The 12,118-nt window shown below is 39.8% G+C and overlaps 2 protein-coding genes across 14 annotated transcripts in view; both read left to right on the top strand.

The window, feature by feature from the left end:
* BAZ2B (bromodomain adjacent to zinc finger domain 2B) overlaps positions 1–4,508 on the top strand; it is a 168,901-nt gene extending 164,393 nt beyond the window's left edge. For all 8 annotated transcript variants that reach the window (XM_076343263.1, XM_076343270.1, XM_076343267.1 and 5 more), the window contains 3 exons: positions 545–804; positions 1,586–1,729; positions 3,029–4,508. In XM_076343263.1, coding sequence (XP_076199378.1) covers positions 545–804; positions 1,586–1,729; positions 3,029–3,182 — 558 coding nt within the window. In that variant the 3' untranslated portion in view covers positions 3,183–4,508. The remainder of the gene's footprint in view (positions 1–544; positions 805–1,585; positions 1,730–3,028) is intronic.
* A 3,461-nt stretch (positions 4,509–7,969) lies between these two features.
* The window catches only part of WDSUB1 (WD repeat, sterile alpha motif and U-box domain containing 1), a 29,041-nt gene continuing 24,892 nt past the window's right edge, over positions 7,970–12,118 (top strand). For 2 of the 6 annotated variants that reach the window (XM_076343255.1, XM_076343256.1), the window contains exons 1-2: positions 7,980–8,033; positions 11,510–11,931. In XM_076343255.1, coding sequence (XP_076199370.1) covers positions 11,534–11,931 — 398 coding nt within the window. In that variant the 5' untranslated portion in view covers positions 7,980–8,033; positions 11,510–11,533. Of the gene's footprint in view, positions 8,038–8,471; positions 8,777–10,122; positions 10,291–11,509; positions 11,932–12,118 lie in introns of those variants that run through there. The other 4 variants (XM_076343257.1, XM_076343261.1, XM_076343258.1 and 1 more) reach the window with 4 other exon arrangements.

Here is a 12,118-nt window from a genome sequence, read left to right as displayed (position 1 = left end):
AGTTCTGTATTAAATAACGTTCCTTTCTTCCCACTTTGTAGCATTCTTGCGTTGTCATACTCCTTTTATGTTCTCCTGTAGTTGTCTTGTAGCCAAGCTATGTCTTTCATATCTTTTACTCTCTAAATCAGTTGATCCTGTCCCTGACTTTTTAAAAACTTTTCCAGTTTTCCGTATCTTGCAAATAATATGGTTGCTTGAAAATGAATATACTATTCCAGCTGTGGTTATATCAGTCTTTCAGGAACAGACAAATACTTGTCTAAAACTATGCCAGCCTGGTTTGTTAGGGGGTACTGTTTTACCAATCTGAAGGTCAGATGCTTTTATATTGTCACAAGTTGAGAACCTAAATCACTAGTAACAGGAATTTCTACAGCCTTACTTGCCTTTAGAGAAGAGCGAAAAGTGAATAAACTCTGATACTAAATATCTCAATTGTTTTGGTGCTTCTCTTTGTCTGATCTTCATTGCTGTCTATCAATAATAACAGAAATTTCTGTAATTTCTTGGTTATTGCTTATTTCAGTTCTCTCTATTGTAGGCAAGTGGTCAAACTCTAAAAATAAAAAAATTTCAAATCAAAGGGAAAAAAAGTAATGAACAAAAGAGAAGCAGGAAATTAGCAGGAGATACAGAGGATGAAGACTCTGCAACTACAAGCGCCTCCTTAAAAAGAGGAAAAACAGACCCTAAAAAAAGAAAAATGGATGAAAATGTTTCTGTAAGCCAATTAAAGCAAGAAAATTTCACTGCTATTAAGAAACCTAAAAGAGATGACTCCAAGGACCTGGCTATATGCAGGTAAAGTGACAAATTCTAAACTTGGGTAAGTGGTGTTGAAACATGTAGTGCCTGATACTTTTTATCTGTGTTCTGAGGAACCAGAACCCTATTCATTGTCATGTATCCCATGCAGGTTGTGATAATTTGAGTGTATATATAAAGGATTTGATGTGTGCTTGCTGGGAGTAACTGCTGTATTTGGTAATGAAGCCCAAGAGGAAAGTACCTAATGTTAGAATGTGGTCTGTGAAATCTACTCCTACATGCCCTTCCAAGAATGGGAAGAAAGAACCCTGATAGCAGTGGTGCTGACAGCTTTCTCAAGTGTAGCAAAGATGATAATCCACTATGTCCAAAAGGCGTTGCATTACAGAGGAGGAGACAGTAATAGGAATGCATCTTCTTTTGTAGTATTGCTGGTCAGTCAAAAGTGACATAGTTTAGCCTCACAGTTTTGGAAAGCCAGCATTAGCAGCTGTTTTACTGGTTTGGAAATGGTTTACATTGAGGTTTGAAATACTGAAGTTGCAGGGCCATGTTTTTCTTTTAGAATGTTGATCACTAGAATTTAATCTTACATAGGTTGCCTGGAGAGAACTTAATGCTATTTTAAATAATCAGTTAAGATGTCTGTCTTATAGACATTGTTCTCAGCCCTGCACAGGGCACAGAATAAAGTGCTTTCCTTTTATAAAGTGAATAGGTTGGCAGTATGTGATGAATTTATGGAACAGTGAAAAACCTCGGTGAATATATGAACAGCTTAAAAATACTGATTTTAAAACCTTATTTTATTCAGCATGATTCTCTCAGAACTGGAAACTCACGAAGATGCCTGGCCTTTCTTACTTCCTGTAAACTTGAAACTTGTTCCTGGTTATAAGAAAGTTATTAAAAAACCTATGGACTTTTCCACCATTAGAGACAAGCTAAGTAGTGGACAGTAAGTAAACCTATTGTAAATTTTACTTTACATTTTAAAAATATTTAAACATTGAAATACAGTAAATTTTTTAAAATTAGTTAAACTATTTCGATCTGCCTGCTCTGGCACCTCTGTGATTACTTTTACAGTCAAAATAAAAATTCTTAACTGTATACTTTTGTCTTTGCCATATCTAAGTGAAATAGCATGTCAGGTGGGGAGAACCTGTGGAACTGGCTGAAAAACAGTAAAACTGCCAGGTCAAATGCACAAAGTCAATCAACAGGAAAAACTTTTTTTTCCTCATCTTTGCTCATTGAGACGTCTTAGTGTTGTTAACACGTAAGCAAGAACCAACAGTGTGGGCTTTAAGCTAATGGAGTCCCTGTAAATAATGTTGTAAGCTGTGGAGTGAATTGGTAGGCCTGCTTTGGGAAGCCAGGTAACATTCCAGTAATGGTGGTTAATCATTTTATAGTCCTAGAATTAGACTGCACAACTTCTTAAAAAGGGCACTATGTTCCTCTGTTCCCCTTCCCTCCTTGTTACATCCCTGTGCTCTAATGACTCCCCACCACCAAAGAAAATTTTGTCATCCATAAAGATTGACCCTCTTCAGCGTCTGGCAGCTCCCCACAAAGCACGTTTCCTAGGATAACGAAAGGGGCTTTTTATCCTCTTCAGGCTTTTTCTCCCTTGAATATGAGATTTAAATGCTCCACGCATACTCATTGGTATTGGTAGATTTGTAACTTTTACTGTCTTTCTTAATAATTCCTATGAATATTGGAACACTGTTCGGGCCATGTATGTTCAGGATAGTAAAAAGAATAACAAAGACAATGTTACAGGATTGATCTGGGCAGCCTTTTTTTGTACCTGATTGTTCCTCTTTTAGGTAAATGCAGCTGTACTGAACACTTACTTTGAAAGAACTTGAGCCCGAGAGTAGATGAATAAATGGAAAATAGCCATAGCATTTTAACTAGAAAGCTATTGAAGGGAAGGGGGAAGTTAATTTTAAAAAAGTTTGTTTTCCAGTACAGGCTTGAAATTCTACCTTACAGAGTTTTTGAGGAAAATAATAAATACAATGACAAGAGAGTATTGTCCTTCCACTGATGTTCATTTTCTTGTTAATGTTTAAATTAGAATTAAAAAATTCAAAGTATAATTAACATGTAGAGCATTCATTGAATATTCTGTGGCTGGTTGTAAATTCACTGATGTTAAGGTAGTTCATTCTCATGTAGTTGAAGTGTTTTTCCCCTTTGATTCTCCATGTTCCAAAAATCATTCACCTTTTTCTTCTTTCAGGTACCCTAATCTTGAAGCATTTTCGCTAGATGTCAGGCTCGTTTTTGACAACTGTGAAACCTTTAATGAAGATGATTCTGACATAGGCAGGGCTGGCCACAACATGAGGAAGTATTTTGAAAAAAAATGGACAGAGATTTTCAAAGTGAGCTGAAGTTACCAGAACTATTTTTTCTTTTTTTTTTCCTTTTTTCTTTTTTTTTTTCATTAAATGAGGACTGATAAGACCAGCAATGTGAACTGTATTTACATGAAAGTGCAAGGCACATGCATAACTAATGACTGTTTTTTTCCTTTAAAATATCACAGAGTTGTGATACTAGTTCTAAAGGCTTCACTCCTACAGCAACCATGGCCCCTTGGTTATTGGTTTGTGTGTTTTAACAAACTAATTTAGGTAGAACAGGGAAGCACACCCAAAGAATTTCAAAGAAAGGGGTGTTATAGTGCAATAGCAGTTTAAAATATATCAAAACGCACTGAATATTCAACCACCAGAGCTCTACTCGGGGAATTGGTTCTCTTTTCCCTTTCAATAAATATCTATTTTTCATTTTTTTACTTTGTAGTTTATTTTTTAGTGAATGTATTTAATTTTATGAATTATTTATGATTATACAGCATTCAGAATCTTCGTTTTCTGTGAAAAGGAAGAATTAGAAAATTGCTTTAAATCTTGAAAATACAACAAGGAATGTTTTAAAATATAAAACAAAGCCAAGTAAAACTGTTTACACTGATGTGCTGTAAAAGCACTAAAAATTAAACTTTACTGTAGAGTTACAAGTACATTTATATATATGTTGCTGCATCACTTGTGTAGTTAAATTGTATTTCAAGACAGTGAAGAAAAATTGAGACATGTATATACTGTTCATTATTGTTTATATTAAGTCTTGTTTTAAATATGTATGATGTGTACATATTGTTTGCAGACATTATTGTTTATGCCTTAGGAGGACGGTAGCATTTTATTTTAGTCTTAAGGTAATTATAGCTATATGGCTTGTACAGTAATTATCCTCTACCAACACTGTGGAGTCTCCTTAATCTTGGTAGTGCCTGCCTTTAAAACAGGGTGTAGGGGATATTAGTTTTCCATTTTTCTATTTTGTTATATAATTTCAAGCCACCACGGCCTCAAATTCAAGTATAATCATTTGTATCCATGTGGAATAAAATTGTGACAATTTCCTACGCATACAGTATTTTTTCATAGAAACATTTCCCTCCATTTGCCTTGCCACAGAAATAACAAAAAAGACATTTGTAACCACTGTGTTTTATCTACTGTGTGTTGTGGTGGCCTGTTGGGGCAGATAGATCAGAATTTTTTTTGTACTAATGTAAAAGTACTTGAAGTTTTATTTAAAAGAAATGTTGTGGAAAGGTAGCATTCTTTTTCTTTTCCTTTTTTAGGAGTGTTATTTTTCACTAGTATGTGTGGCACGGATACAATAAAAGACTGTTTTGCAAACCAGATTTTCTTGGCGATTTTAATACTCAGATCCTGTGTATACAGGAATTTTTTTTTAATAATATCTTGGGATCTTGCATTTAACATTCAGTTCTTATTACGATGCATCTAATTCTCCTGGCCTTTTAATGGTAATTCAAAAAGAAGCAATTGCCAAGCAGTTCAACCGCCCATTTGAATGAGCGTAAATAACATTAGGTGTAACCATTGGGCTGCCTAGTATGTGACCTGTTTCTGCCAGTCCTGTTTACTGTTGTTTCAGTGTGAATGCACATGATAATGTAAATACATGCCACATGTAATGTTTCTTAAAACCACTGTCCATGCAAGGTTTTGTCCTTTTTTTGGTCTGTAGAAGGGCATGAGTCATAATCGTTGCTCTGACTGAAGAAAATAGAGGAATTGGAAATGAATATTGTGGAACCCCAATACCTATAGCTCCCTCACCAAGTAATGTTTTGGGTTTTTTTTTGTGGGGAGGTGTTGTTTTTTGCTTTTAAACTAGGCCTGCCACGTTTGAGTCTTAGAGCCTTGTTGTATATACTCTTTTGCCATTATACTTCTTGATTCTGCTGAGAAAGAACAGTCAGTGCCTGGTTTTTAATAAAATTTTTGTTTCTGTTGCCCTCCCCAGAACACCTTGTTCAATAATATTTTTCTTTTCTAAAGTCCTGTTAGAGTAACTCAAGTTACCTAGAATAAAAAAATTCACATATGGGTGTCAGGCAGTCTTGCATTCTGACACTAGCTCTACCACTGACTGCTTCATGCCTTTCCTTTTCATCACCTTTCTGAAGACTTCAATAAAAAGGTTTGCTGACATGTTCCAGAGATGTGAAGATTAATCAGAATTTTGAACATATGATGGTGGGCTTGTAAGAGTGTTATAAGTATGCTTAGGTTATTGGGAAAACTATTTCTTTGATGCAAAACAATGTGTTTTTTTCTCAGATTCTGTACTGGTTAATGCTTTATCTGCTATACTAGATCTAATACTAGTTTTCTGAAAAGTCAGAACAACATTACCAGCTACGCTACATACATAGTTGCATTTTTTCAGCTTGTATCCTAATTCAGCTGAACAGCTGGGAAAGTTAAGGCCGTAACAGCTACTATAGCTATGACAGTGAGACAAGCATCACCTCTTTTAACATGATGTTACTAATGTGTTGCTTTGCTCACTAGCAGGCAGTGTATTCATTATTATTTCAGTAAAATTAAATTTACAGGAATTACTGTATTTGAATAGCAAGCTTGAATCATACACATGCCATCATAAATCTCCATAGAAAAAAGCAGGGATTTAACCACTAGAAAAATGTGCTTTTCTTCTTTGCTAACTTCCTCTCCTGTTGATCTTTCTGTCTGTCTGTTTCCTTAGAGGAAAAGTTTTCCAGTGTGCTCTCTTTCTTTCTGAATGAAGTATGCTGGTCTTAGTTTAGAGAATTTATTGACAAGCTTTCAAACTATTTTAAAGTACCCATTAATGGTGCTCAATGAAGAGTGTTCTGGCTGTGAGTGTGGATTTTCTTCTGTCTCTTGGCATCTCTTCGAAAAAAATTGGATGATACAAAAGCAGCTGAAAATGAGAAGTTGTAGTTGTCTTGGGCAAAATACATATCTTTAAAAAGAGGTCTAAAGCTTTTTCTTCAATCTTTTTATGAGATTCCTGTAGTTTCCCAATGACAATTAGAAGGGTAGAGGTGCTCTGTTAGCTGTGAATGGGCACAGACGTCTGAGGAACAGTCATTTTATATAATATGCTGAACGGGTGGCGTAGGGGACTTTGTTTATTAAACTTCTATCATTCCTAGATGTCTTAGATTTACCAAAACGTGCCTACAAACTGAGGGCTAAAGACTGAAATCGGGAACACCACAGTTATGCTATTTGATTATGTAACTCTTTTTGAACTACCTTTGAGCTTAGAACTTCAAAGTTAACCAGAAATTTTTACAGCTGGTATGTACATTCAGAAAAATTGAATGTGTTATCTCTTATTATACAATTTTCTGTTGCATCTGAACTAACCATCATTACTAAACTGATAGTAGCTAAATTTCTGGGTGTGTTGCTTATTCACAGTGTCTTACTTAGCAAGTAATTTCAAGTTTCCCATCCATAAAATATTATGGAACAGTCTTTAAGTGTATTGGTGTGGTATTCACAGTCCACACAATTTGAGGGGGTGGTATTCACAGTCAACTGTCTACCCTCCTCTTCAGTAAGGAAATCTCTAACAATTGATACAAAGCTCTTGTAAGGCCATGAGGTGTTTTATTTAGTAATGTATAATCTTATGGATTGCTAAATCAATGCAGCACATGAAATAGACTGAATACTAGCCATCACCTAGGATTCAGAATAATTAATGGGCAGTCATCAGCTAGTGAATCAAATAGCGTGCAATCAGATAACACGTACTATAAAAAAGAATGCAAGATCATACATTTCAAACATGGAAGAGGTAGACCATTTACATAAAAGGGAATGTTTCGTGGACAAAGAGTGACCCCAAGAAAGTGACTTCTTTTTGCTCAAAAAACATAGGTGTCATGATTAACCATTTATTTTGCATGAGTTGCTAACGTGCACCTGGATACGAAGATGGCAATGATGTAAATTTCTTGATAGATTATGTGGTTGGGCAAGTTGTATTTGTTTGAAACCCCTTTAATTAAGCTGTTAATAGCAGGTAACTTCACACGTTCACTTGCACTCTCGCTCATCATTCACCGGTTGGAGCAAGAGTTGGGAGGCCAGCCATAACCTTTTACTCTGAGGCAGAGGGCTATGCTGGTGCCCTGATGGCAGCCAGGGAGGTGCAGGGAAAGGCAGTCGTGATCTTTTGCTCCACCAGCTCTGAATGCAATCCTGCAGCCTTGGCAAATACAGCCACTGCTCTCTTAGATATACCTAGTGTTGAAGCATGTGGCCCTGTAGAGACTGGCATTGTCCAGAGTTGATCTGTTCTGACGATTCAGCAGCATCTCTGAGCTCATCTGCCCCGAGGCAATCTTCACTAGCTCCCTTCCTGCACCCCATTTCCCTCCCTCTCAGCCTGCTGCCCTCATCGCAGGTGCCGACACCCCCTTTCAGCCTGCCTCCCACTGAAGGGGCCTGTATCATGCAGCGACAAAATGCACCTGAGCAGACAAAATGATTGCGGGTGTTATATGGATCCAGGCCACCAAATCTGAAAAGCGGAAAGGGTTTGGACAAGAGTTAGGGGTGCAGTGGGGTAAAAGCAACATGCACGCCGATCTTGCTTCAGCGAGGGGAATGACGGAGGCAACGAGGAGTCGGTTAACGCGGCAACACCTTCTCGCCCTTCGGCCTTCGTGCCGTGGTGCAGCCCGGAGCAGGGGAAGCTAGCTCGGGCTGCACCACGCTGAGAAGGCGGGGGGGAGGGCTGGGGAGAGGTCTGCGCGTGCGCAGTGACGTTGGCCTGTGTGAAGGGGGCCGCGCGGCAGAAGAGCTCCGCGGCGGGACGGTCGGCGGAGGGTCCTGCGAGGGTGGCGCGCGGTGGCACGTATCCTCCCGCCTTGGGGGGGTGGGGTGGGGTTCACAGGAGGGCTTGCAGTGCCCCGCTGGGGTTGGGGGGCAGGTGGCGGAGGTTGGGTCTGTTTCCAGGCGTCCGTGGCACCACTGTGCCCGAGAGCGGCGGTTCGAGAGGCAGCGAACCGGTGTCCTGGCGGCCGGCCGCTCCGCGCTGGTCCCCTCAGCGCCGGGCGGGCCGTGACCTGTCGCTGCCGTTGCGGAAGGGCTGCGGTGGCCTTCCGTGTCGCTCCGGGCGACTGAGGCAGGGCCCTTCCCAAGTGTTTACCTGAAACCCGCTATTAGAAGTGGGGATGAGATGCCGGCCATCCCCTTGATCCCTTTCCCTGACTGCGCCTCCGGTGCAGTGACGTTAGGTGGTGATAGACTGTAGGCGATGATAACAGGAAGGGGTTTTTCAGTAATGCCGAGAATTGCTGTAGCTTTTTCTGTGAGCAGCTGCTGGTGGCTTACAGGTTAGGGAAAAACTGTACTTGTTATAGAAGGTAATGCTATAGCGCTTAAACATCTCTCTGGTGACAAACGCTCCAGATTCTCGTTGCTCCCTCAGCTAGTTTAAACTATTGATACCCAAAACCTTTCATTCCTAGGTTTGTTTTTCTGCAGTGAGCTCCTGAAAATCTCATAACAATGAGATTAAGGTGCCTTTTTCAGCCTCATTTTTGCAGATGTCAGGCTTTGTCTGACTCTTCGGTTTCTCATAGTTGAACAAAGTACGTTGATTTTCTCTCTACAGAGAAGAGACGTTGACACTATTTAATCTGTTTAATGGTTTAAAAGAGAATAGTAATAAAACTGGGAAAATTCTGAAGCTAAAATAGAGAGTATTCAAAGATCTGATCTTTAACTAAATTGATGTGCTATACACTGCCTGAAGGGCACAGTTATTTTGCTCTTGCTTTGTGTCTATATGTGTATATATATACACATGTGCATGTATGCATGCATTTATACCTATACATATAGATATCTATATGTCCACCTGTATATGAACATATGTGTATATATATTTATATGTAAAAACAATTGTGTATGTGTATATATAAAACCACACCTGTTTGCGGTTGCCTCTTCACTCTGAAATTATTGTTCAGAATGAAGCACTTAAATAATAGTCTGCTGTTTTAGATAAGTTAGCTCAATATAAATAGTATTGCTGCTTCTGTTCAGCATAAACAACTTTTAAGACTTGTAGGCACTTCCTTTTGGGTCTGTGCTTCCTTACTCTCAGGAAGCTTGACTGTGATCTGCAGCATGGGGAGGATGGAATGTACCTTTTAGTGGCTTTCCTGGACATCAGCAGTGTCAATCGCTTGTCTGATGCTGAGATCTAAACTGGTCCCAGCAGTCTTAAGTAGTGGGAAAATGTGCATGGAGTTCATATTTTCTTTTGTTGTTTTATGTAGCAGCAAATGCAATTTCTGGAAAGGTTCAGATTCAGATCACCCTCTTAATATACACGTTTTTACTTAAATGCGTTACTCAGTATGTGATGTTTGATTTACATGAAAATCAGGTCAAATCTCTGATTGGCAGCACAAGCCTGTTGTTGGTATTACTCTGATGTTTTGCCATCGCTGATGTTGCTGCCTGACACTGAAAGGTCGTAGAAGTTTGAATTTGACTAAGGTATTCAGGCCTGGAAGGGAAAATTTCTCTTGGACTCTGGTCATCAAATCTTAGTGCTCATCTGTGTTAGACCTGTAGATATGAATTTATCTGCTGCCTTTGCCTCAGGGATGGTAGGGTGTGGCTCCACCAATCTATCTCCCTCTCACACTCCCGGATACTCCTTAACCTTTCCACTTCCTCCTTCAGCTCTGCCACCACGCTGAGCAGATCATCCACCTGGTCACACCGCACACAGGTGGTGTCTCTGCTGCCCTCCGGTACAGCTGACAGGCTCAGGCACTCCCTGCAGCCAGAGACCTGGACAGCTGTATGCTTGCGTGAGGGCTCCGTCTGGGTCGCCACATTCCTTCTGGTGATGGCTTTTGGCCGAGTGGAAACCATAGCTGGGTCCTCTTCTGGGAGGGCAATGACTACTAGTTGAGTTGGCCTCTAGAGCTAGGAAGGCTTGATGAGACAAGTTTCTGCTAATTCCACACTTTCACAAAAAAGTTTGTTGATGTGGATGACTTGGAAGTGGATACATGATACTTTCAGTTAGAGAGAGATTAGTTTGAAAGGAAATACAAAGACACCTTGTAGCTTTCATCTTAGATCGGTAGGAAAACTTATCAGGCTTTTTTCATTTAGATCGTATTTAATAAAAATTTATTGCTATAATAATCTAGCAATTGGTATACTACTAATAATCATTAAACTGACTGAGATCAGCCCTGCAAAGAAGAACTTGGGAATATTGGTAGGTGAAAAATTAGGTATGAGCTGGCAATGTGTGCTCACAGCCCAGAAGGCCAACCATATTCTGGGCTACATCAAAAGAAGTGTGGCCAGCAGGTTGAGGGAGGTGATTCTCCCCTTCTACTCAGCTCTCATCAGACCCCACATGGAGCACTGTGTCCAGCTCCGGGGTCCCCAGTACAAGAAAGACATGGACCTGTTGGAGTGGGTCCAGAGGAGGTCACAACAGTGATCAGAGGGCTGGGACACCTCTCCTGTGAAGAAAGGCTGAGAGTGTTGGGTTTGTTCGGCCTGGAGGAGAGAAGAGTCTGGGGAGACCTGATTACAGCCTTTCAATATATAAAGGGGGATCATAAGAAGGATGGAGGGAGACTTTTTACCAGGGCTTGTTGTGACAGGACAAGGGGAAATGGTTTTAAACTGAAAGAGGGTGGGTTTAGATTGGGTGTGAGGAAGAAATTCTTTACGATGAGGGTGGTGAGACACCATAACAGGGAAGCTCTGGATGCCCCGTCCCTGGAAGTGTTGGACAGGGCTTTGAGCAATCTGATCTAATGGAAGATGTCCCTGCCCATGGCAGGGGGGGTTGGACTAGATGATCTGTAAAGGTTCCTTGAACCCAAACATTCTATGATTCTATGTTCCTAGTGCCACCCTAATTAATGCTTTGACTGTCTTCTACAGTGCCTATTTACTCCATTGTGTCTAGCGTAGATGCAAATAATAACAAATCTGAGCAGCGAACTTCTTAGCATAAATTAAGTAACTAGAATAACTTGTTTTGCCACTGCTCTAAGACCAAGTAGCTACTATGTAATCTTGTACATACAAGATTACTGCAAAATTGTAAGTTGACATTAGAAGTTTAGATATGTTAATTCTAACCAAGTCACAAACCCCTCATCTCATTTTTGTGATTAATCTCTGATTTAAGGTGAAGATAAAACAATGCTTAGATGAAAAATATGCCTCTGCAAATGAATTTATTATTTTTTTCCTGGAGAATGTGTCTTCTTAAAGTAGTATGTTTAATTTATGAAATAGGAGAGAGAAGTCTAACTGTTAAACTTTTTTTTCAGATATTTCTGTTGAAAGTAGATAAAATGGCGACATTAATTCACACTTTAGCAGATCATAGTAATGATGTCAACTACTGTGCCTTCTCATCATCGTGCTTGGCTACTTGTTCCTTGGACAAAACAATTCGTGTTTATTCTTTAAACAACTTTACTGAGCTTCCGTACTCACCTTTAAAAGGTCATACTTATGCTGTCCACTGCTGCTGCTTCTCTCCATCAGGACACGTTTTAGCTTCATGTTCAACAGATGGCACTACCATGGTTTGGGACACTCGCGATGGTCGGATGCTGGCAGTGCTAGAGCAGCCCAGCGGCAGTCCTGTTAGAGTCTGCCGATTTTCTCCTGAGTCCACATATCTAGTGTCAGGGGCAGCGGATGGGAGTGTAGTTCTTTGGAACATGCAGTCATTGAAACTGTACAGGTGAGTGCCAAATATTTTTTGACAGCCTTGTTTACCATGACAATGTAATTTAAGTAGTATGCTGTACTGTGTACAAGATGTGCAGACTTACACCACTGATTGACATTACAAAGAAAAAGGAATAGGATTTAGCAGACCAAAAGAGTACCAATAGGAGAGGGAGAAGTGCTGAGTCTTTTTTTTTTTT

This window comes from Aptenodytes patagonicus, chromosome 6 (assembly GCF_965638725.1).
Source record: "Aptenodytes patagonicus chromosome 6, bAptPat1.pri.cur, whole genome shotgun sequence".
In the NCBI taxonomy this organism is placed as follows: domain Eukaryota; kingdom Metazoa; phylum Chordata; class Aves; order Sphenisciformes; family Spheniscidae; genus Aptenodytes; species Aptenodytes patagonicus.
Note: the sequence above shows the minus strand (reverse complement) of the source record. Positions and strands in the feature narration are given on the sequence as shown.